At 31.9% G+C, this 27,210-nt stretch overlaps 1 protein-coding gene across 1 annotated transcript in view; it reads right to left on the bottom strand.

Annotated features, from left to right (window-relative positions):
- LOC126888277 (cecropin-B-like) overlaps positions 1-14,167 on the bottom strand; it is a 32,533-nt gene extending 18,366 nt beyond the window's left edge. Inside the window, exon 1 of the mRNA XM_050656388.1 lies at positions 13,980-14,167. Coding sequence (XP_050512345.1) covers positions 13,980-14,069 — 90 coding nt within the window. The 5' untranslated portion in view covers positions 14,070-14,167. The remainder of the gene's footprint in view (positions 1-13,979) is intronic.
- Positions 14,168-27,210: the final 13,043 nt, after the last annotated feature.

Here is a 27,210-nt window from a genome sequence, read left to right as displayed (position 1 = left end):
GTGTAGAATTTGGGAAGGGTTAATCATTCACTATACCCTGTCGTACGCCTCTGGCACTAGCTAGAAACGTTTATTAATCACAATTTAGTAGGGTGTATAACAGCTAAACTTTCTGCCAAGTATGATAAGGATACGTCAAATAGTTTTAAAGTACTTGATAAAAATAATGTTTAAATTTTTAAATAAAACACCCTGTAACTCAGTAAGTAGCCACATTTTATTTATGAGATTTTAATTAAATCTTAATATTTTTAGATTTAGAATCTACAACTCAGAGATTCGACATTCTTAATAAAATTTAACTCTAAAAGGGCCCGTAGTAATATAACTCCATGAAAAAAAAAAAGAAGAAGAAAAGACGACAAAAAAATTTTGTTAATTAGTAAAAAATTCCCAGGAACCCAATTATCGAAACGGCATTTCAAAATACTTAATCCCTGTGACGTTATTAAAAAGACAAATTATAAACAAATTTGAATAATTTTCAAATGCCATTTTAGGGGGAAGTTTAATTGAAATTTGAATTTATCAATACATTTATCGAAAATATACGTAAAAATAAAAATAATGAGATCTTAAGCAGTTGAATATTTCTTTGGCAACAACCGCGTTTTTGCAATTGAAAATATAGTAACATTTAATAAACAAACTCAATATCTCAAAAAATATTAAATATTTTTTGACCAATTTTTTTTTGGTTAATACTGGTAACATACTGCAACTTAGTCTGTAAAAAAAGATATTTTATAGTGCTTATTTAAAACGCTAAAAATATTTTTTTGCAAATTTGTTTTTAAAGCTTTATATACAATTATTTAAATAAATAGGGGGTCAAATTTAATTTAGTAAGTCTTATGTGAAAGATTTTCTCTTCACCTTTGTAGAAAAAATCCCATAGACCTTCACTAATAAGTGAATTACCTCAGCAGTTAAAAAAGTATTTTTTTTGCAAAAATGACCCCTTTTTAATTATTTAAACAATGATCCCCTTGTATGATTTGGATACTTTCTTGAAAATATCTTTTGTACCCACCTAAACTTTGATATAAAATTTGTTTTAACCTGTATAAATTTACATTTTGACTTTTTTTTATTTTATTAGGCTAATAGTAGACGCTCTGTACTGTAATTAAATCTGAACTATCTTTTCGTTTATTTTAAATATTTAGATGTTTGTATCATGTTAGAAGATGATCCACACTTAAGTACTAGACAAATAACCAGGGAACTTGATATTTCGCAAATATCAGTAATGAAAATTTTGCGTGAAAATAAATTCCATTCATACAAAATGAACTTAGTTTGAGAGTAGCCAGATGATGATGAACAGTTTGCAGACATAACGATGGAAAAATGTTACAATCAAAATGATTCAAATTTTTTTAAGTAGTGTTATGTTTTGCGGTGGGGCCACTTTTTTAATTAATGGAAACGTAAATCGACATAATTGCAGTACTGGTCATGTAACAATCCTCGTTGGATGCGTGAAAGTCACACACAGTATCCAGAAAAGCTTAATGTATGGGCTGGAATAATTAGCGACAAAATAATTGGTTCCTTTTCATTGAGGGAAATTTAAATTGTCCGGCGTATTTAAATTTATTGGAAAATATTATTCTACCTGATTTTGCTCGGTTATTTCCAAATACAAGTATGTAATTTCAATTACATTTTAATACAGAAATTGCATTATTCTAAACTTTCACACAGTAAAAATATCCCAAACGACAATATTTGTCTGCAGCAAGAATACTATGCGCGTGTAGTGAGGCAATACCTAAATAATGTGTTTCCCAGAAGATGGATTGGAAGGCGTGATTTTATCGAATGGCCCCCGCGATCACACGACATGTATCCTTTAAGTAATGTTTACACGACTCCAGTAACTGGCGCCAGTGTCACTGGAATGCGAGTGCTTGAATAAGACAGCGCTGGATAGGTTCGTTTACACGTATCCACTAACTGGCGCCAATCTCACTGGCACTCTTATTAAAAATCCTAATACTGCCATTGAAACCACAGGTACGACAGCGCCAGCGACTGGAACGCTGTGTTTACACGTGTCTACAACCACTGGCACGGGGTTAAAGGGGACACGGACGAGGGCCACTGGCATGAAAAATAGACAAGCTTTCTATTCTAGACAGCGCTGGCTGACAGCGCTGGACTGGAGCAAAAAAGCGTTTACATGATGCCACTATCATGCCAGCACTGCCGTTCCAGTGCGACTGGCGCCAGTTACTGGATACATGGAAACCTGCCTTTATACTATTTCCTGTGGGGTCACTTGAAAAACATCGTTTATAAAAGAAAACCTGCCAATATTCAGACATTCAAAGATAGGATTACCACAGACATAGGAAGAATTGAGCAGTCAGAGATGTAGCAAAATGTATTGCAGTTTTAAAAATCGCATGACTTGTTGTATTGAAGTAAACGGGTGATATTTTGAGAACCTACTGTAATCACCTTTACTGGTTTTCTAAAATTCCTAATTTTCTACTACTGAATGTGTTTTCAGCTGCTGTAGGTTTTGTGTGCTATGATTTGGATACCAATTTCGTTAAACTTTTTAATCTATTGACAGTAGATCTTGTCATGTTATGATATTATTAGGATGTAAATTATTCATATTATTCAAATTAAACGAGTTTACTCATCTATATAATATTTTAACTTCAGCGAAGATAATGTAAATGTAGCAATAACTCCGAAATTATGGCTTTTAGGTCTTCTTCTTGCAGTACCGTCTTCTATCGGAGGTTGGCTACCATCACAGCAATCTTAACTTTGTTGGCTGCAGCTCTGAACAACTGTATTGAACTGTATTGAACTGTATTGAACTGGCTTTTAGGTATAGGAATATTATATGAAAAATAATCAATATTTCTTAAAGAAAATGAATAACCATTTTCAATTTCGTTGCAAAACGAAAATACAGCCGAACCATATTCTAGTCAAATCAGAGAGTGCCGCAAGCACCCCAACGGTTTCGAAACTTATTAGTCTTTCATCAGGAGGCACATATGCTGCTCTCCCTGATCCAACCAAAACAAACCCCAGCGTGCAGTCCCGGATTGCAACGAACGAAATGGCATAGATGCCCTAGCGGCAACTGCTACCAAAAAGACTAAGTTTTCACTCTAATGCCATATAAAACAACATAATGCTATTCTACATCCCACCAGAATGAAAACAATGGGAACCTTCTCTGGTTACACCTCCGAGGCTTCTACAATTTGCAAGCCGTACGGATATGGTTCGGCTATATTTTCGTTTTTCAACGAAATTGAAAATGGTTATTCAATTTTGATTTACATTTACTCTGTGTGGAGTATGAAGGGAACCATTCTCGTTGGAACTTTACAGCGCTGAGCAGATGGGACGTGAATTGTAAATTGTAGAATTCCCTCATCTTCCTTAGTCTCAGCATCCGTTATGGCTTGCAAATTGTAGAAGCCTCGGAGGTGTAACTAGAGAAGGTTCCAATTGTTTCCATTCTGGTGGGATGTAGAATAGCATTATGTTGTTTTATATGCCATTAGAGTGAAAACTTAGTCTTTTTGGTAGCAGTTGCCGCTAGGGCATCTATGCCATTTTGTTCGTTGCAATCCGGGACTGCACGCTGGGGTTTGTTTTGGTTGGATCAGGGAGAGCAGCATATGTGCCTGCTGATGAGAGACTAATAAGTTTCGAAACCGGTGGGGGTGCTTGCGGCACTCTCTGATTGGACTAGAGTATGGTTCGGCTGTATTTTTGTTTTGCAACGGAATTGAAAACGCTGTGTCTAGGTACACGCTAACGTGTACGCAAATAAAAAAGTTAGGTACACGCGAATTAAACTTCATCAAGCCAGTGACGTCATTATTAAGCGTGCGCGGTGACTTTATATTTTGGTACACGCTATTTTGATATTTTTAGTGTTTGTTGTTTGTTTGATAGAAAATATTTTGATTAAGGGAAGGGGAAGGGAAGCAAAACTATTCAGATGTTTCAAACTTAATTGTAATAAAACAATATGCATATAAAAGTATATATTCAGCTTAAGCAAAATAAATATTAGTTAACATGATATATACAAAATACTGCTAAAATAATTTTTATATGTAAGTTAATTATACCAGTTTATTTGGTGTTTATTTTTATTTATACAGGGAGTTGAACTTTGTAAATATCCTGTATATAACATAATAAACCTTTATATTTTTGTGATATGGAAGTTAAGAAGATTTCGAACATAAAATAAAATATAGGGTGTTCCATTTAAAAAACATAAGTTTCGTCCGCCAGTATATTATCGAACGCCCTGTAACATTCTAATTAATTTTAGTAATTTTGTAATATGAAGCTCAAAGTTTGCTAAAATTTTTGATAATAACTTTTATTGCTATCTATTACTATAGCGGATCTACTGAGCTTTATCACACTAATTTAATCAATCGCCCCGTATATTTTATCTTATTACTTCTGCTACCGTTAATCACGAATTTTTGTCTCTTATCTTTTTCATACTGTTTTAGAATGTTGCTAAACTCATTAAAAGAACTAAATAATTGTCCACACTCCATATAGTTAATTTAAAAAAAAACACAACAAGTAAAAAATAAGGAAACTCTTTACAAATCAATATTAAAGTGTAAACATAACCCGATTAGACAAATTCTAACCACACTCTGACACTCGCGATACTTACAGATACTTTATACCACAGCATTCACGCGGCTCAAATTAGCGTGTACCAAAAAACCCAGTCATAGTACACGCTAAATAATGACGTCACTGACGTGATGACGTTTAAGCGTGTACCTAACTTTTTTATTTGCGTACACGTTAGCGTGTACCTAGACACAGCGAATTGAAAATGGTTATTCATTTTTGACTTACATTTACTCTGTGTGGAGTATGAAGGGAACCATTCTCGTTGGAACTTTACCGCGCTGAGCAGATGGGACGTGAATTGTAAATTGTAGAATTCCCTCATCTTCCTTAGTCTCAGCATCCGTATGGCTTGCAAATTGTAGAAGCCTTGGAGGTGTAACCAGAGAAGGTAACCATTGTGAAAGGTGTAACCATTGTTTTCATTCTGGTGGGATGTAGAATAGCATTATGTTGTTTGATATGCCATTAGAGTGAAAACTTAGTCTATTTCTTAAAGACTTCAAACTGCAAACAATATACAGGGTGTTCCGTTTAAAATAAGAAGGTTCATTACATTTACAGCAAAACGGGAGATCTGACAACAATGTAAATACCATCACAATATCGGTCGCATGACAGAACCCTTAAATGCCAAAATTTTTAAAAATCGTAGAAGCTGTATCCGTGATAATTGAGGGTTTCCATACATAAAACTCACTCTGTATGTATATAATCAAGTATAGTAAACGAACGGAAACGGGGGAGATAAAAGAGGCAAGATGAAAAATTTTTTAGGGGTGTAAATAAATTCGTGCCAGGAACACAACTCAAAAATATTGACACTATTATTTTAAACTCATGCACTTATAGTGTTGGAAAATTCTCGAGAATGAAAAATCGGAAAATATTCTGGATATGCAGAATTTTCTGAGGATGAACCTTATGACGCGCTTATGGATATTGTTAAAGATGAAATAGGGTATTAAAAATAATTAAATTATATACAAAATTATGAGACGAAACAACAGTGTTCTTTATATATAAGAAAAAACAAAAACAACAGAAAACAAAATTTATTTGATAAAAAAATGAAATTTTCCTAACAGGAAATAGTGGATGTGGTGAGCTAATCTGAAAAAGATGAGGACTCAGATTAATAATCTATTTCTATCATTAGCTCATCCTGGTCATCTACATTCTGCATTTAAAAGTACTGATCAGAAGTTGTGGGATTTTGTTTTTGATTAGTCGCCAGCTCAGTCATGGATTGGTCTACATCTAACAATTTTAAATTGTGAGCAATAAAAGTTACATTATCAGCCCGTTCACCAGTAAGCCGGTTTCTTTTAGAGGAGTCGATAAAACCATAAGTACTGAAACTTCTTTCAGTCGATGCACTGGATGAAGGCATGCTTACCGTCATTGGACGAACCTAACAACTGTGTTGGCTGAAAAGCAGTTGATGAATGTTTCTGTTGATCCTTTTCAAATAATTGTCTCGCTCCCACCGGACATTTAACACATTTTACTAAATGTTTTGTCATTATTGTTGCATTTTTCATGTATTGACTATCAAAAAAATTTGCAAAAGTACTTGTTTTACCTTGTACACTTTTAATTTTACAGTAATTCCATATATTCCTTTACACGCGAGCACCTCACTCTCGCGAAGTTAGTTCATCGAGGTCCGAAGTACCTGTCACTAAACACTTATTCTACTTCGTGAGGAACACATTCACGCCGGGCGATAAAGACTTCGGTTCCTTTGACTTGGTCTCAAAAACCGCCACAGAATGCAATGCACAGTAGGCCGAGATGCAGCAAAGTCGCATGAACAACCTGTCTACACTCTCGTACTCGCTGAACTTCGATCGACTTCGCGAGTAGTATGGTGAGCGTTTAAGGTTTTTTAGTAAATTGTGCTTCACTTCGATCCATTCTAAAGATTTGCACGTTAATATAGCACCAAAACAATAAATACTAAGCCTGTAAACACCCTAGCTAGTGGTTCATGTGATTCCCCACCCTCGGCTTCTCAGATTTTCGGGGATTTGATCTAAAATCGCGTGAACGACAAAAATCATTTCATGAGCGGAGCGGCAAGTAGGTGTTTGAGCGTCAAGAATAATAATGTTTGGGATGCAAAAAATATACTAGGTGAATTGGCAAAACCAATATCGAAAATTCTCGAAAATAATTTTCTGCCCGAGAATATTCTCGCTGAGAATTTTCTGGCCGAGAATATTCTCGAGAATATTATCGTTTTCGAGAATATTCTCTTGAGAATATTCTCTTCTTACATCACTATGCACTTATAATGTATATGACTGCATTGTCAATATGAATGAGTCGATAAAATTAAATTATTAGTAGAATTTCGAAAGTAGAATTAGTAGATTTTCGAAATAAAAATCGAAACCACAAAATAAACTTATTTAAAAGTAAAATCATTGTTTAAAAAAGAATAGTTGGTCAACGCAATGAACAAATTTGTTTGATTCTAATTGAGACAGTGACCAGATGTCACCACCATTTCTGTCAGGGTCGCAACGTCACGCGTAACCACGATAAATCCAAAATGCATAGACACCAAGTTTTATACGATCCTATTCATCACTCATACATATCATCACTCATACATATCAAAAAACGGAAAAGAGGAAGGCCACCGACCTCCTGGAAACAAGGAATTACAAAAGCCATGTCAGAAAGAAATCTTCAAGAAAATGACTGGCTAGATCGACAGGCTTGGCGATTGGGTACCGGAAGGCGTAGAACGCTATAGAACCGGTTATATATATATACATATCATCTATCTTCAACACATCAACTCGCATACATATTAAAAAAAATATATGGAAGAATATACACTCACCGGCACAAAATTCCGCCACCCAAAATTTTTTATTAAGTTTGATAATTTATAACTTTATTATTTGTGCTCCGATTTTTAAGATTCTTGCACCAGTTTGTAGATACATATATTGACATCTGTTGGTATTATTCCGGCAACAAAAAACTTTTGCTTGCATGGCATTATACAAGGGTGAATGGAAGGGTTGTATTTTCTCCTAATTTTAAAAAATTCTGTGGAAAAATGGAATAGCTGATTTTCTCTCATAGTCCTGTCATATTATCCCGGAGGCATCACTAAAATTTTGTTTTTTGAATTATCCGAATATCTCTTTTCTTGTAAGAGCTGTATCATTTTTTGTAAATAAAAACACTGATTGGCTTATAAATAAAAGTTAGATTGATAAGATTAGAATGACACGCATGCAGCCCAGATCTCAATCCTATTGAGCATTTATGGGATGAATTAAAAAAACTATTTGCCGTCATCCTAGGTCTCCAGAATATTTGGTACAGTTATGGCCCTGGTAGAGGAATATCGGGCTATTCCCCAGGAAAGTATAACACATCATTTGATACTAAACATATTTCGAGCAGTCGTTGCTGCAAGAGGTGGACATACCTGCTATTGAATTGTTGTGTTTTGTTGTTAATTTTGTTTTGTTAATTTTAGTTCGTTTGATATGTTTAAATAAATAAACCTTCAAAGCAGTGTTTTTATTTACAGCTCTTACAACAAAAGGGATATTCAGATAATTCAAAAAACGAAACCTTAGTGATACCTCCAGGATAATACAAAAGGAGTATGAAACAAAATCGGCCCTCCAGATTTTTCCACAGAATTTTTTAAACTTAGGAGAAAAACAACGCTTCCATTCAACCCTGTACCGGGTGTCCCAATAAGAATGGCTCTCGGCCATATCTCAGAAACCGTTTATACTACAGCTTTAGGAAAAAAAATTTTGTAACAAAAGTTGCCTCGAGAAAAGCCTGGAAATTATTTTCATAATTGTAAGTCCTCCGCTAGAGGGCGTAATTGAATATCAAAAATTAAAAAAATCGAAATATTACAAAATTTGCCTAATGAAAGGGCACTGGAAATACGATCATCGTATTCTTCATAAAATTCTGCGCATATTTTATTTCACAAGTTTAAGTTTACCTGTGCAAATAAGAGGTGGGGGTGAGTGGGAACCTTGTTATGAAAAAATCGCTGGAAGTCCGGTTCTGCTTAATCGATTTTTGCAAACTTGGTCTTGTTGAAAACAGCTCTTTTTCGTCAATGTAAAAGTTATAATTTCGAAACAGCCTATTACGTAATATGCCGGCTAGGAGGCTCTATTTATGTTTTTTTAGAAATCTAGTTTTCTTTGGAAAATATTAAATACAAGTATGTATTTTTTTCCTGCATTACAAAATAAGATCAAATTAGCAACAGAATACCGAAAACCGCATGTCGATACCTTTTTTCTATCTCGAGATATCTTAAGAAACGTGTAAATTTTAAACATAACTGTTGCTGTCATATAAGTGGAAATATATAGAAGCAAGTAGTGTGCTATGGAAATAAACAAAGAAACATTGTCCAGATGTCACCGTATATAATGAATCAAAACAACAATAAGACAAATAACACTATAAAATATATCAAAAAATAGTGTGTGTACTTTGCACGCGCGTAAGAAGTTATACTTCTATTATTATGATTTTAACGGAATAAATATATTTTAAACAGTTTAATATTATTTTTATTTGAATATTGCACTAATCTTAATACTTAACATAATACCAATACTTAAAAATAGCGTTAATATGTAAATTTTTATGAATTGTTGCCTCCGCGCATTTGCTTTTCTCTCGATGAATCATAGAACATGTAAAAACGTCAGATTTTCTACACAAATTCTTAATTTTTATTTCATTATATTTTAATACTAATTATCCTATTCTCAACTAAGATAAATACATAACTGTTATTGTCACCGGTAAACTAATTTAAGAAAGTCAAAATGGAAACAAGTAGTGTGCTATGGGAAAAATATAACGATTAGAAATATTAACTTCAAAAAGTCATCATGTGTCAAATTATGTGTCAAATTAGTAAAACATAATTTTTTTAACATTTTAACATTTAACATTTTGTACGATTCTACGTATTAACGGTATTTTTAATTTTTGATATTATTTTAAGTAATAAAATTAGTTTAATATTTAAATAAAAATACAATTAAACAGTTTAAAATATATTTTTTTGGTTAAAATCATAATAATAGATGTATAATTTTTTTTGTATAATAATAAATAAATAAATAAATAATTTATTCACTTTTGTGTCATGCATGTATGAAGGTAAGTCAATATAGAATTACATAATAAATATTACATAATAAAGTATAAAAATTACACAAATCACTTGCACACTTAAAATACAAAAAAGCAGAAATAATACAATAGTTTCATATCCGCGACTACCCAGCTGTCTCTTGGATGAATTCCTCCAAGGAGTAAAATGCATTATTCAACAAAAACTCTTTCAGCTCTTTTTGGAATTTTCTTAAGTTATTTTGATTTTTTATATTTAGCGGTAGTCTATTATATAGAGAAGGGCCAGTATAGTGAGGGGATTTTTTAAAACCGGCATGGTTACATTTCATCAAACGAATTTTGTCACAGTTCCTCGTGAAGTGTGAATAAATATCGCTATTTTTCTTAAACAGTTCAACCTTCTGGAAAATAAAAGTTAACAGTTTATATATATACACGGAAGGTACCGTAAGAATTCTTTTTTTTCTGAAAACTTTCCGACAACTCTCACGGTAATTTATGTCAAAAATTCGTCTGATAATACGCTTCTGTAAGAGAAAGATGCGCAGACTTTCGGAAGTTCACATAAGGAAAAGTACACATACTTTTTTTTGGTTATATTTTATAGTGTTATTTGTCTTATTTTGTTTTGATTTGTTATATGCGGTGACATCTGGAAAATGTTTCTTTGTTTTTTTCCAAAGGACACTACTTGCTTCTATATATTTCCACTTATATTATGACAGCAACAGTTATGTTTAACATTTACACGTTCCTTAAGATATCTCGAGATATAAAAAAGGTATCGACATGCGGTTTTCGGTATTCTGTTGCTAATTTGGTCTAATTTTGTAATACAGGAAAAAAAATACATACTAGTATTTAATATTTTCCACGGAAAACTAGATTTATAAAAAAAAATAAATAGCGCCTTCTAGCCGGCATATTACATAATAGGCTGTTTCCAAATTATAACTATTACATTAATGAAAAAGAGCTGTTTTCAACACGACTAATTTTGCAAAAATCGATTAAGCAGAACCGGACTTACAGCGATTTTTTCATAACAAGGTTCCCACTCACCCCCACCTCTTATTTGCACAGGTAGACTTAAACTTGTGAAATGAAATATGCGCAGAATTTTATGAAGAATACGATGATCGGATTTCCAGTGCCCTTTCATTAGGCAAATTTTGTAATATTTCGATTTTTTAATTTTTGATATTCAATTACGCCCCCTAGCGGAGGACTTACAATTATGAAAATAATTTCCAGGCTTTTTTGAGGCAACTTTTGTTATAAAGTTTTTTTCCCAAAGCTGTAGTATAAACGGTTCCTGAGATATGGCCGAAAGCCATTCTTATAGGGACACCCGGTACAATGCCATCTAAGCAAAAATTTGTTACCGGAATATCAACAAACGAGACGAATACATGTACCTACAAACTGATGCAAGAATATTGAAAATCGGAGTACAAATAATAAAGTTATAGATTGTCAAACTTATCAAAAATTTTGGGTGGCGGAATTTTGTGCCGGTGAGTGTATTTAGAAATTGAATTAATGATGTCATGCTATTATGTATAATGTATAGTAGCATGACATTATTAATTCAATTTCTAAATATATTTTTCCATATATTTATTTTTCTTAATATATGTAGAGTTGGTGTGTTATGAATAGGGTCTTATCCAACTTTAGGGGAGTGCATATAGATTTTCACTTCGGAAAAAATCAAACAAGATAGAACTTTTTGTAATTTCATTAAGAAATGTTTAATAAACAACATATCAAAAAGTTCTACTCGAGAAGTGGGTGCTTCAGTTTTTATTAAACAAATGAACTACGAAATTAGATGTTTTTTTAAATACCTCCGAAAATATAAATTAAAAAAAAAACTAACTTGACCGTTGAAAAATTCAGAAAATTTTACAAAAAAAACTTTATATAAAGAATTTTCTAAAATTAAATCTGTATCTTCTATAATTTTTTATTTATAACGGTAAAGTCACTCTTGTCACAAACATTGGCGCACTGTAAACTAGCGTACGGCGAAGTGCACAGTTGAGTTATTTTAATGTAATTCTTTAACTAATGGATCAAATGAAATTTTACAAATTGAACATGAAAGAAGAGTAATTAAGCTATCTTATGGTAATAATAAAAAGAAATAAAATGTATGGGCATAAGTACGGTGTGGGCGGAAAATGAGCCTTACATGAATTTTATTTGAAAATTATTTAAAAATGTGTAACTAATACAATTTTTCTTATAAAACTCTCAATTTTGCACAGCTTACCTTTCAGTCATCTTACTAAATGAAGTTTTATTCAAAAAAAAATCTCAAAAATTTAATTCTAATGATATGATATCTCAAAAAATGTAATTTTTGAAATCTTCGTAGTTTTATAGAATTACCACCATTTTAAGACGGTATTACTCAAGTTTGAACAGATCTATTAGAGATTTATAAGTGCTTTATTAAAGCTTAGGATGTAATATTTAAAATCCACTGAATAATTTTACTTTAGAAATGAAATAAACTATTTCTTTTTGAGAAAATTAAGTAAGATAACAAAAATGTAATACAAAAACCGAAAATTACCAGCTTAAAAAATGTTTATACAAAGTGATCAAAACTTTTTTCTGTAAAACTTACCTAAAATACATTTAATAATAAGCTTCAACAATAATAAATGTTCAGCAAAAAAAATTTCTTGTAGCTCTTATACAGTATGTCTGCGTAACTTGGGACCTATTGATAACTTTTTTATTATCAGTTTTACGAAAAATAGTTATTCCTTATAAAATACTCTGCATCGTATATACTCTAAGATGAAATCATCAAATATCAAATTTAATTAATTTTATACGTGGTATGTCAAAAAATATGAATTTCACTCAAGAGTAAAGTACCTTTACATTTCACAATATCGAATATTTTTATTAAGAAAAGTTGTTTGGAATTAAAAAAATTGTTTTAGTGTTCAACTACATCCTTCTAATTAAAATATTGTGAATAATAAAGGCACTTAAATCTTAAGAAAAATTCATATTTTTTACATACCTCGTATAAAATTAAAAAAGTTTGATATCTGATGATTGTATCTTAGATTTTAGACCAGAGAGAGCATTTTATGAAGAATAACTTTTTTTCGTAAAAGTGATAATAAAATAGTTATCATAATTGTAATAAAATGATGATGAGTATCCGTAATTTAAGAAAGATTAATTTTTTTTATAATTAGAATGATGTAATTGTATATTTAAACATAGTTTTTAATTTCAAACAACTTTTCATAATAGCATTTTTTAATATTCTGGAATATAAAGTTACTTTGCTCTTTAACGAAATTAATATTTTCGACATAACTCGTATAAAATTGATAAAATTTTATATCTGATGGTTGAGTTTTAGATTGTTGACTATCCAGAGCATTTTATGAAGAATAACTTTTTTTCGTAAAATTGATAATAAAAAAGTTTTCCATGTGGTTCCTAGCTAGGCAGACATACTATGTATAAGAGCTACTGTATAAGAATTTTCAAATTGAAATGCCATATTCGTATTCAGCATAATCAAAAACAAAATAGAAACATGTTTGATGAAAGTAAAATGATGAATTTAATGATATTTTTAAAATTATTTATACAAAAATATTGTTATTGTTTAAACAATTAATAAACAATTAGCGGCCCAATCTGCGAGTAGAACTTTTTACTCTAACATTTATATGAACTAATAAAAAAGTTTTAGAAAAATATAAGCTTGTTTGAATTTTTCCGAAACAATGCATATTTTCGTTCTAATTGCACTCCCCTACTTGGTGTCTATGCATTTTGGATTTATCGTAGTTAATTAGCGTGACATTGCAACCCTGACAGAAATGGTGGTGACATCTGGTGACTCTCTCAATTTGAATCAAACAAATTTATTCATTGCGTTGAGCATCTATCCCTTTATAAACAATGGTAAAATTATTGCTAATTCCTAATAAAAATAGTAAAATATGTAATTTAAAAAATATTAAAACAAATAATATTATTTATGTGAATTTGTGAATCAAACAAGTTTATCCATTGCGTTTGACCAACCAGCCCTTTTTAAACAATGGTAACATAATTGCTAATCCCTAATAAAAATATCCTTAAAATAAATATTTGTGAATTCTAAACAAACTTACCACTTTTTTCCAAAATTTTTTGGCTTCAATTTCACCAGTAAGAGTTAATATAAGTATAATAGCAAAAATAAGAATAAAAGAAATCTTCATTTTTGATGTCAGTGAGTTATCCTATCCAAATCGGCTATGAGTTAATTAGTATTAGGCTACCTCCGTTTATATTTGAAAAAAAGATAAGCGTAAAATACAATATTTCCACACATATACTAAACCTATTGTTTTAGTTAACAAGGTTTGATAGTGATAATATTATACTTAAAAACAATAGCAGCATTTTTATTAACATATCATAATGCGATCACGTCGCAATGACGGTATTTGTTATTTCATTGACAATATTAACTTATTTCTTGAGACCATAAACATTGACAATAATACACTTTACAAAATGTTTCGATGAGGTAAAACTTTATTACCTACTTACAATCATTAAAGACATTTCAATCATAGACACGACAATCATATGTTTGATAGCAGAATTGAATTAAAGATAATAAATTGGACTTGAATGACAAATATAAAATATAAAAAGTGAATGTGCTTTAGGTCAGTCATTAGATTCAAGCCAATTATGTCAGAATTAAATTTCTAAGGGCCGATTTCTCACAAGAATAGTTCAATTGACTGAGGTTCAGCCTTGAACTTCGGTTATGTCAGGAAATGCAATTCTCATTGGCAGTTCACGTTCTACGCCTGAATGTTTGTTGGCAATGCAAATATCGCTGATACTATGGTTTGTTTTTAAACAAATCATATCGGCCTTCGACGGTAATCCATACATATTATATTATACTAATACGTCGCTAAAGAGTACTCGCGGTGTGCAAGTACTTGGAAGGGAAACGAGAAACGATCGTGCGCGAGTCGCGGAGAAATATTGCAACTATCTTAAATAATTGGTATTGTCAATTGAAATTGTCAAATTGACGTATATTTCATACCTTCTGTCATTGAAGCAGAAAAATTATATATATTGCTCCACAATATTGATACGATATGCAATTATTATATAAAGGTAAATTTAATTAATTGTATTTTGCTTGCAGTACTGCATTTTAATAACTAATTTTATTTACTACATACAATTGTTTACGTTTGCACAACATAACCTGCATCTTATTTTTTCTTCTTATTATTTTTTTGGACTATGGCCTTGACAATTATCCAGCAACCAGGACTAATATAATTGGCCAATATAATTAAAAGTGCGAATAAAAGTACAGAGCGTAGAAATAGAGGTCGCTTTGCTGAACTTGCACGGTCCCAATAAAAGTGGGCTAAAAGTGTAAAAATTAAAGGAATAATGCAGAAAACACAAAAATCGCCGATATAACTGAATTAACCTATGAAATGCCAGTTGTCTCAAAATTTTATAAATGTCACTAGTGTCAAAATTTCATAACAGTGGAGTAAACTGGTCTGAGGTTGGACCAATTACAAACAAGCATTATGACGTGGTAAATTTGAATTAGTCCTCTTGGTTTAAAAATAGACCATAATAGATTTCAGGAAATGCCAATAGGTGGCAAAAGGTCAAATTATCGCCATTTTGTATGATCTTTTTTATGCTATCTCTGAATAACAGTATATTTACGTATTTATAGTCAAACAGCCATTTTAATAATTATTAATAAATCGAACAAAAATACAAATAATGTTATCGTAATGCTTAGCTATATATTTAAGGCCATCGGTATATAATTCGCAAATATTTTACGGCTATCCCTACTTTTTCTGTCTTTACACGGTAAATTACGTGTAGTAAAATTCTCACTGGTATGGATATGTAAACATAACTACTTGACAATGTCATCATTTACTTTAAGGAGATGGATTTGAATGTTCTTGGATAACTGTTACATGTATAATTGCAAATTATTAATTCAATTAATATATATGAGAATTTTTTCACTAATTATATATATTCAGTTATTGTAATAATTTATATACTGTACCCTAAAAACCAATACTCAATCGAGAAAATAAGAAAAGCGTTAAAGTGATTTTTTAATAATATATTGTTACTATGGAACGCTTACAATTTTGAACATCTTTAACAACAAAATAATTGGATCAAATAATATATCCTGGTCAAGTCTCTGCTTGGATGGTCCATAAGTAACAAACAATTTACTTTTTATTAAGTTCACGTCTTAATTCAATTATTTATCAAATACACTATCAATATTATTTAATCAACAACTCAAAATATTCCCGATGCCATGTCAAATATTTAAAATGGCCACTGTCTTGTCATTCTATTTGACTCAGTGCGTTGTATGAAAAAGATAGCGAATGTTCGATTTGGAAAATATCACCACGGACATGGTGTCCATTTTTTTCAAATCCTGAAAAAACTAATGAATATTTAAAAAAAATTAAACGCAGAATGAAAGACTAAATTATTATCGAGGAATGAAAGTCCCTTAGAATAAATAAAAAGTTTCTTTTGAACCAGATGTTTGAAATTAAAAATCACACTACATTTTCTCTTAATTTTTCACCCCTGTATTACAGTTAAACTTATTAAACTAAACATTATAAAAGTTTTCAAGGACTTTCTGCTCTCGATAAGAACGTAATTTTTCATTCTGCGTTTAAATTTTTCAAAAATACTTATTAGTTTTCTCAGGATTTGAAAAAAAAAATGAATCCCATTTAAATAACATTAGAGCCCAAACTACGTACCCCTCCCCTTAACGAATGATGACAAACAGATTTTGACAAATTTAGTGACAGTGTTTTATGACAATACTACGCATACGCAATCTCTGAAATCATCTGAACTGGGTCCATGAGCGCTTGAATTTCGGCGTTCAAATTGAACGCAGTTTAAACCACCAAAATCGTGTGAACGGGAATTGAGAAAGACGATTTTGACCAAAATCGTGTGAAGTGTGAACTGTAGTTCACTAGAAGTTCAGGTTAAACTTGAGTTGAACTCGATATGAGAAATCGGCCCTAACCCGTTGTCCTACGTGAGCGACAAACGCGACAACGCGACACGACGCGACGCGACGCGAAAATATCAAGTAAATGGTTGTATATGTGTGTGGCCTACGTTTTAGGGTTAATCAGTCTACGACAAGACGCGACGAAATGCGAATTTTTTTTGTTCGCGACGAGACACGACAGTATGTCAGTATTGACAGTTCGTTGGACACGACACATTGTGAGTGAAGAAGTGAATTTATAAAGCAAATAGTAGTGTCCTAGTTTTATAAAAACATGGATCTAGAACTCCTTATTAATGCAGTGCGAGAACAAAAACTATTGTGGAATAAAAAATATAAAGATTACAGAAATCGTTTATTGGCAAGAAGAGCTTGGAAGCGTGTTGCTGATGGACTTGGGTGCACTAGTAAGTACATAATTGAAAGTTTAACTAATATTCGTAATAAAGATGAAATCCACTAACTTATCTAGTTGTGTTTAAAAAATTTTAAAAATAAATCTCTTGTCTGCAAAGCTTCTCTTGTTGAGGCATTATAACGCCGTGATCTTCGAAGAGATTGTTGTCTCTGAAAAGTAGTTGAGTATGAAGTTTGATTAGAGGGAGCTTCAAGGTCACGTGCAATGTTATGAATTATAGTTATAGCTTTTACAATGTGAATTGAATTATCGACATCAGTAGCTATAGGTCTGCTAAGTATTCCAAATTTTGACGCTATAGATCCAAAGAGCACTCCACAACCATTCTGGCACGTGACAATCTGTAATTAAAACGGTCTTTATCATCTCCCGGAACAGTGTTTGCGTCTGGAAGTGGTTTTAAGAGATAAGTTTTTAACGGAAATGCAGAGTCGCCAAGCCATACGAACGGAGCTTTAATATTGGAATTTGGCAAAAAATTTTTTGCGGGTACTTTTATTTTTCCACATTCAATCGCACGACGGAACAAACCTGTATCAAATACTCCGGCATCATTATATTTACCATAAGCACCAATGTCAACCATAATAAATTTGTAATTGGCGTCTGTAATGGCTAATAAAATAATGGAAAAAAATCCTTTGTAATTGTAATACATGGAACCGCTTTTTTTCGGTTTCTTAATGCGGATATGCTTCCCATCTATGCAACCAATGCAGTTTGGAAATTGCCACTTCTGCCAAAAATCATTAGCTATATGCAGAAATTTGTCCTCTGTTGGTACTGGCATGTGTTTTTGCACTAAAGTCTCCCATATAGTAACGCAAACTTGTTTTACAATATTGGCTACTGCTGTTCTAGATATGAGAAAACCAAATGCTAGTTTTCTAAATGGCGGACCAGTTACCAAGTACCTAAAATAAATCTCTATTAGTATTTTTTTCTATTACAGGTGCAGATGCCCAAAAAAGTGGAAAAATCTACGTCATTCTTTTGCTAGAGAATTGAAAAAAATCCCTAAAAGACGATCTGGTGCTGACGCTGAAAATGGTGGGGGGGGGGGGGAGTACAGGGGTGATTGGCCATATTTTGAGGCAATGAAATTTTTAGAAGTAGTTATAAAGCCACGTGCAAGTGCCACAAGCGTTCCTAGGATATTTTTAGATGAAACTGATATGCTTGACGATGACACAATTATGTCCGTTTTGTCAGATTCCACAGTAGTATCGGGTAATACAGATACTATTACAAAAAATCAAACTGAAACACAACATGAAGATGACAGCAATTCGGTCGCCCATGCTACTGAAGGTCAATTTGCTCTAGAACAAGATGCCACGGAACCAACTGAAAATGATAATTTAACACCTGGAATGTCCCAGATTAACCAGTCAGTTGGTACGTCGCGTCCACAAATCCGTCATAATCAATTTGAAGCTGCTGTTGAAAAAAAGAAGAGAAACCCCACTGATATTTCAGAAGTATTTATGAATCTTGAGAGAGAGAAAATTAAGTTGTTAAAGAAGGACATGGACGTTCAGGATGACGATGATCTGAATTGGTTCAAATCTATATCACCATATTTAAAAACATTGCCGCCACTAAATAAACTTCTGTTTCGGACAAACGTACAAGAAATTCTTTTCAATGAATTAGCAAAATTCGAGCCACAACCACAATCATCATCATCCCAGACTTCGCAACCTTAATCATCATCATCATCCCAGACTTCGTCAAGCACCATTGCTTTTTTCAATTTAAATTGTGCTACGCAATAGTTTATTAAATAAATAAAAATTAATAGTAACTATATAGTACCAGTGTTTTATCATTAACATACCTTAAAGTCAGTAACAGCCTCTCCTCAATAGAAATTGGTTTTTGAAAATTACGTACTGACAGTTGAATACTGGGTTTAACAGCTGCAATAATATAATCAAACGTGCTTGGTAATAAGCCACAATACTCTTTAAACCAACGTGGATTATTTCTTAATTTCGAATATAAATGATGAAACTCTCCAAATTTATTTCGCTCTAAATATATGATATTTGTTGTCTTTCTTCTTCGTTTGTGGTATTTTTTAAAGGTAAGTATTTAAAATATGAATTTTCGAGTAACACTGCCGTATACTTCCCCATACTTATATATACTTCCAATAATAGGAATGAATTGACATCGTGACGTTTGTCGTAGATTAAGCGATGGAAAGCGACGCGATGCGACACTACATAAGCCACACATCGCGTGAATTACTGGTCGCATCGTATCGCATCGAATCGCATCGCGTCGCGTCGTTTTCCGTCGCTCACCTAGGATAACGGGAGGTCGCCCATGGGCCTAACTTATTTAAAAAATTTTTTTTGAAACAAATTCTAAAAATCAATTTGTTTGGCCCAGATATATGCATTTAGGTTTATTGTATCATTCTGAATATAGAGGCATAAAAAAGTTAATTGTCTCCCAGTTATAAATAATTAAAGACTAAAAAAAAAAAAAACAAAAATGATGAAGTTTTGGGAAAAAAATTCTTCAGAATAAATATATACGAATGGGTAGTACCCCCTCCCGCTGAGCATCTGGTGAGTGGTGATGCGGATCCAGTTTAACGGTACACTAGGGCTGACTAGGGATAAAGAGTAGATTTCATACAGCCAGCCGGTACTTATTCTACATGTTTCATTTAATGCCATGGTGATACCGTTTGTCCGGAGAAAGTTGTTTCTCCTAGTAACCTTTTAACTTGTACTCTGACAGACTAATTTATAAATTTCCATTTCTAAGACTCCAAGTTAACTAATTAATGAAGTAGATAAGTTGGGCGCAAAGTATGAAGACGTGTGTATAGCCCTGGATACCGCGTACCTAGTGTTGGAAAATTCTCGAGAATGAAAAATCAGAGAATACTCTCGGGAATATTCTCGAGAATATTCTCGATAGGGAGAATTTTCTGAGAATGAACCCTAGCAGGGATATGGTTGAAGATGAAATAGGGTATTAAAAATCATTAAATTATATACAAAATTATGAGACTAAACAACAATGTTCTTTTATATAAACAAAATACAAAAACAACAGAGAACACAAAATTTATTTGATAAAAAAATGAAAGTTTTCTCTTTACAACAAATAATGCAAGTAATGGATGTGGTGATTTAATCAGAAAATCATCCTGGTCATCTACATTCTGCATTTCAGTGTACTGATGAGAAGTTGTGGGATTTTATTTTTCACGAGTCGCCAGCTCAGTCATGGATTGGTCTACGTCTAAAGGCGCATTTAGACGGGCTAGTTTTTGAAGCAATATATATTTGGTATGTTTCTGGCAACATTACAGCCATCAGCCATCTAATGAAAATATCGCCGTTTGGCTGAGCCATGTGGCCGAAATATTACTGGTATTTGAACACTATTGCAGTGCCTGATGCGTTGCCAATAAAGTCGAACTGTTGTGGAAAATTTTGCATGTTGCTCTGTATTTCTTCTTTATTTCCTGTACTCTGTTGAAATTTAATTTGGTTTTGTCAAAACATACAAAGAAAAGATGAATACGTGGTTAAATGAAATCACAATAAGGTTTATTAATGGAGTACATACAGATTTGTGGAACTTGGCATACTTCTGGAACTATGAGACAAATGCAAGAGTAGTGCACCCTGAATAAATACATTAAACTAAAACTGTTAGTATATATAAATAACAATTGGTTATCTTGTTGAGATTGGTATTGCGTTTCTCATGTTTGATCTTTCTTCTCTATTCTTGGCCTATCATATTTATTAAAAGTTCGAAATCACTTTTTGACATTCATGTAAAATTCTTAAACAAACAATTGTCTAAGAATTATTTCCATAGTTAAATTACTCATTGTTTTGCGTTTACTTAGAAAAGCTCTATCCACATTTTCCATTTTTAATTTTTCTTTTTTATGTATCATCTTAGCACGATTAAAGACGCAGCAACAGTCAAGAGAATATTCTCTTCTTACATCACTACGCGTGCCAAAAAAAAGTTGATTAATAGCAAGCTGAAAATTTGTTAATAGATTAACGGTGTCTAGTCGGATAAACTTTGATATATGGGAACAATGGAACAGGGGAACTTTTAATTGTTGAACGTGATTTTAATTGTGGAACGTGTCATCCTGGCAAGTTTATGATTATGAAAACTAGAAGATAGTTTTTATGTTTATTCAATAGCAAACTTTATATAATATGTGAAAAACTTTGTCCAACAAATATATTGGGCGTTTTAATAAGTCCGACAAGTAGAACATTTCAAATGACAGGAATTATGTTGGTGCAGGGGCGGCCCGTCGGGGTAGGCAAGGTAGGCGCCGCCTACCCTCTTCAAATGTAGTACAATAATATAAATTATTAATATAAATTACTTATTTCAAAATTGTAATTTATAAATTTTGACACAATATCTACAATAAAATAGCAAAAATTTTCCAAATTATTTTTAAAAATATCCAAAAAATTTTCTCCGTAGTTATAATTATTGTACGCTCCTTGTAGTATCAGTAGTACTGTATAGATTCTATATTCTCCTTGGTCAGGCACTCGGGAACGTAGCCTGAAATAGAACGACGCCAACACCGAATTGACGTGCGATCTCTCTCTGTTTACGCGAGCAGGCCTGCTGCAGGTCTGCTCGTAGCGACCGTATTCTACGATTTTGAACGGGCGGATAGGCACAGAGTCTTATAGCCGGACCTACAAAATTTTATCAGTTGCTTCTCTTGTGTCTTGTGAAACTGTTTTAAAATAATTGTTTTTTGATTTTGGCTGTTATTAGTAGGTTAAGTAATGAATAAAACTAGGTGGGACAATTGAAATTTGTTTATGAAAACTGAATAATGTGTTATTAGATTATATGGATAATTAAAAATTTAAAGCGAGGTTAATTGTTAACTTATCAATTTATTCGAATAGTAAATTATTATTTGATACATAAATAAAATAAGTAATATTTGACGTTGTTGAAACGTAGGTGTGTTAGTTTTATTGGTGGAAAAACTTTAGTCATCGAATATGAATATTTTAAACGATGTAATATGCAGTTTGATCGAGACGCCTTTTTCAAGGCGCCAAAATCAAGAAAGATTAGTAATTATTTCAATGGGCCGGCCTTTACAAAATTTAACAATTTTATCCACAGATAAGACAAAAGACAATCAACCATTTTCGAGATCGTTTAAAACAATATGGTATGAAAATCATAAATGGCTAAGCGGAAGTTATTTTAAAAATTCACTTTTCTGTTGGCCTTGTCTGTTGCTCTCAAATTTGATGCAAAATGTTTGGGTGAGTCAGGGATATTCAGATTTGAAAAATTTATCAGCTAGTGTAAAAAAACATGAATCTTCGAAAGAACATTTAAACAATTGCTTAGATTTAAAACGGTTAGAAAAAAATAAACAAACTACTGACAGTGCTTTCGCTGGACATATTTCTCTCTCTAATAAGATATATAATGAAGAAGTTAAGAAAGATTGAAGAAGTTGAAGAAATTGATGTTACAATTCTTTTAGCAAAACAAGAACTTACATTTCGCGGTCGTGATGAGAGCCATAATTCTTTAAACATGGGTAATTTTAAAGAAATTTTTAATTTAGTAGTTAAACGCGATCAGGAAATCCAGGATCATGTTAAAAAATAGAAGGGGTGTTCACGGGTTTGTCAAAAACAATACAAAATGATTTAATAGGTTGTCTTGCCGATTACGTAAAAAATGAAATTTCAACAGAAATTAATGAAAGTCAATTTTTTTCTATACTAGCTGACGATACTACTGATATAACCGAAAAATCACAGTGTACTTTAACAATCCGTTTTGTTAACAAAGTTGGTCAGGTAACAGAAAGATTTTCAGGGTTTTTTGATGTTAGCGATAATAGATCTGCAGACGCTCTATATAGTTTAATTTCAAACGTGCTTGAGCCATATGATTACAAAAATAAATTAATTGCTGAATTTTACGATGGTGCAAGTGTAATGGCTGGCTCTTTAAACGGATTACAATCAAAAATTAAAGTAGATGCTCCAAAAGCAATTTTTACACATTGTTGCGCTCATAGATTACATTTAGTATTGCAAGACGGCTCAAAATGTATTACAAACTGTAGGATATTTTTTGTCGCCTACCCGAAGTGTATGTGTAGCCTACCCGCATTCTGAGGTCACGAGCCGCCACTGTGTTGGTGATAAATGGCAGTTGCGCATGAGAGTTTAATGAAAGGGTAACAAATCAATTGGAAGTTCCGTCCGACAAAATACATGGGACGTTTTCCTAGTCTGACGTTCGAAACCTGTAACCTGTTCTACAATTAAAACTTCCCCTGTTCCAGTGTTCCCCTTCATCAAAGTTTGTCCGACTAGACACTGTTAAGCTATTAACAAATTTTCAGCTTGCTATTAATCAAATTTTTTTGATACGCTTGATCCAGGCTTATGAGCGTCCATGCCATGGGCACGGGGGGCCGTGGCCCCCCTAGCTTTTTGGGTGCTGTAGCTGTAAACTATATATGATTATCCAAAGTATATAGAATATAATGTGCAACATCTTCACGTCTGCCCCCCGTGAAAATTTTTGTATGGGCGCCGGTGTAGGCCTACACTTGCAGGAGATATTCAAAAATGGATGCATAGTTAGCAATAAATCATAGGATTATACGCTTAAATATAAATTTATTTTTTTAAACTATAGGAACACAACAAATTTACTAAATTAACTTATTTTTAAATGTTTCTCTTACGGTCTAATTACGTTTTACTTTGTTCTTATTACATATTATGGGTGAATATTTGCCGCCCTGATAGGATATTCCGATATTTCCACATTTTGGTAAGATCTTCCTCGCAGCGTTTCTAATATTCCTTCCAACTTTTTCCTAAAAGGAAACAAAATAAAAATGCATTATATTTATTTCAAGAATCACTGTTAATTTCAAAGTATTGTTTTATTGTGTAATTATAATCAGTGATAATTGTTTATGTTTTGTAAAAATATTCACTGAAAAATGGTGATTATTGTAGAATATCAGAAATCTAGATACGAATTGACGATGAAAATGAGGGTTTTTAATGTAAAATCGTTGCCAGACAGTTGTCAGTATTTTCGAAAATCAATATAATTAATGTCCGACTGGTTTATTATTTGACAAAAAATAATGATATTATTTCGAATTCTATTAATAGTTCAGAGAAATAAGGAAAAAAAAAATAGCCTGTTGGTGACACAACCCCCTCCAGGCCGAAACCAAATTTTTTGAGTAATATGAACATCTATAATAATAACCTATATATTTCCTGCAGCCGATTTTGATGATATACATAGTTATAAACAAATGAAGATCAAAAAACGGTAAATTTTCGCTTTTTTCGTCTATTACTAAGAAAATAGTCAGTTTAAACAAATTTGAGAGTAATAAACTCATAAACGGTATAAAAAACTTCAATATGGCGTTTGCTTAATATGTCTGTCCTTATTGGTTACTTAGAAAATTGCAAAATAAATCATAAATTTTGAGTTTTTATAAATATTTATAACTTATGTAAAAATTAACTTAGAACCTTCTTATTACACGGAATGCTGAAACTTATGGTGCTTAATTCATACCCTAAATTTCGAAGAAATTGGTCAAATAGTTTAAAAGTTATTTAATTTGTTTATCCCAAATTTATTTTTTTTGCAACACTGTAAGTCAGAAAATGATGAAGCTACAGTAATACTTTGGATAGTTTATGGAAGAAGGAAATTTACAGTATTAATTCAATTGAAAAAATTACAAAAAAATAATTATAAATATTGCAAAATTATTTTGTAAAAACATGTGAATTAAATAAATGGGGGGGCTAACTTTGTCCCTAATTGTCCTAGGACAGTTGTTTTTCTTTCTAAATGTGTATTAGTTGTGTATAAATCATAAATTTTGAGTTTTTATAAATATTTATAACTTATGTAAAAATTAACTTAGAACCTTCTTATTACATGGAATGCTGAGACTTATGGTGCTTAATTCATACCCTAAATTTCGAAGAAATTGGTCAAATAGTTTAAAAGTTATTTAATTTGTTTATCCCAAATTTATTTTTTTTGCAACACTGTAAGTCAGAAAATGATGAAGCTACAGTAATACTTTGGATAGTTTATGGAAGAAGGAAATTTACAGTATTAATTTAATTAAAAAAAAAATTACAAAAAATAATTATAAACATTGCAAAATTATTTTGCAAAAACATGTGAATTGAATAAATGGGGGGGGCTAACTTTGTCACTAATTGTCCTAGGACAGTTGTTTTTCTTTCTAAATGTGTATAAAAATTCAGTCTTTCTAAATATGAAAAAATAATTTTTCTACAGGTAACGGTTAAGAAGTTATTCTAATTGTTTATAAGTAAGCAAAAAATCGACATGTTTTTTCAAAATAATTGTACACTGTTTAAAAGTATTTTTTGTCATTTATTTTTAATAATGGTAATAGTATAAATGTTCTTCTTTCATAAACTGTCCGAAGTATGATTGTAGCCTCATAATTTTCTGACTTGTAGTGTTGCAAAAAAATGAATTTGGGAAAAACAAATTAAATAACTTTTAAACTAGTTGACCAATTGCTTTGAAATTTAAAATATAATTTAAGTACAAGAAGTATCAGCATTCCGTGTAACAAGAAGGTTCTAATTTAATTTTTACATGAGTTATGAATATTTTTAAAAACTCAAAATTTATGATTTATTTTGCAATTTTCTAAGCAACCAATAAGGATGGACATATTCAGCGAACGCCATATTGAAGTTTTTTATACGATTTATGAGTTTCTTACACTCAAATTTGTTTAAAGTGCTTAACTTTTTGGTAATAGACGAAAAAAGCGAAAATTTAGCGTTTTTTGATCTTCATTTGTTTATAACTATGTATATCATCAAAATCGGCTGCAAGAAACATATAGGTTAATAATACAGATGTCCATACTACTCAAAAAATTTGGTTTCGGCCTGGAGGGGGATGTGTCACGAGAAAAATCTTATTTCTCTGGACTATAAGTACGATATAACGCCCAAGGGCGTGTTATTGAAAAATAACGCCCTAGGGCCTATTAAATTTAATTAACGAGTTAAATACTGTCAAGTTGACAAATAAAACTCTAAGTAAAATAATGGTTACCACAATTACGTTACGACTATTTTTGGTAAATGTACTTATTTGAAAACTAATTAATTCAAAATTCATTCAAATTTTTTGCATATAAAGAATGATTTATTCAGACATTAAACGTTGAAGGCACTACGGGTATTATACTAATAACGCTTTCGGTCAACGTATATACCTCGGGCCGAAGCCCCTCGGTCTATACACCATTGACCTCAAGCGTTATTATCCTTATAATACCCTTGGTACCTTAATAACTTTAATAAGTTTTAATACAAAAGATTTAATTAACACTAGAAAGTCTGGCTTAGCATACCTACCTTGAAAGCTTGAAGGGATCATTTTGGCCCCAAATTCTTAAATCGACAAAAACGAAATCATATCAACTGTAGACGACAGAATCTGATTTTATTTTTTAATTTCACTGTTTAACACATTCGCTGCCTATCAAGAACATTTGGAATACCATAAAATCTACAGTTTTTGACATTTGCCACACATTGCCTTGTTACAGCCCTGGCATGCCGTTTGGAAGTATGATTTCCTTTACAAAATATTTGAAACTGACATTTTTTCGTTTTTGGATAGTAACAGTGCTGGTTGTTTTCCTTTACAAAATATTTTAAACTGACATTTTTTCGTTTTTGGATAGAAACAGTGCTGGTTTTTGGTAGAATCGATATTGCTGGGTGTAGTACCAGATTTC

The sequence above is a fragment of the Diabrotica virgifera genome, chromosome 7, assembly GCF_917563875.1.
Source record: "Diabrotica virgifera virgifera chromosome 7, PGI_DIABVI_V3a".
NCBI classification, from domain to species: Eukaryota; Metazoa; Arthropoda; class Insecta; order Coleoptera; family Chrysomelidae; genus Diabrotica; species Diabrotica virgifera.
This window is presented reverse-complemented; position numbering and strand designations above follow the sequence as displayed.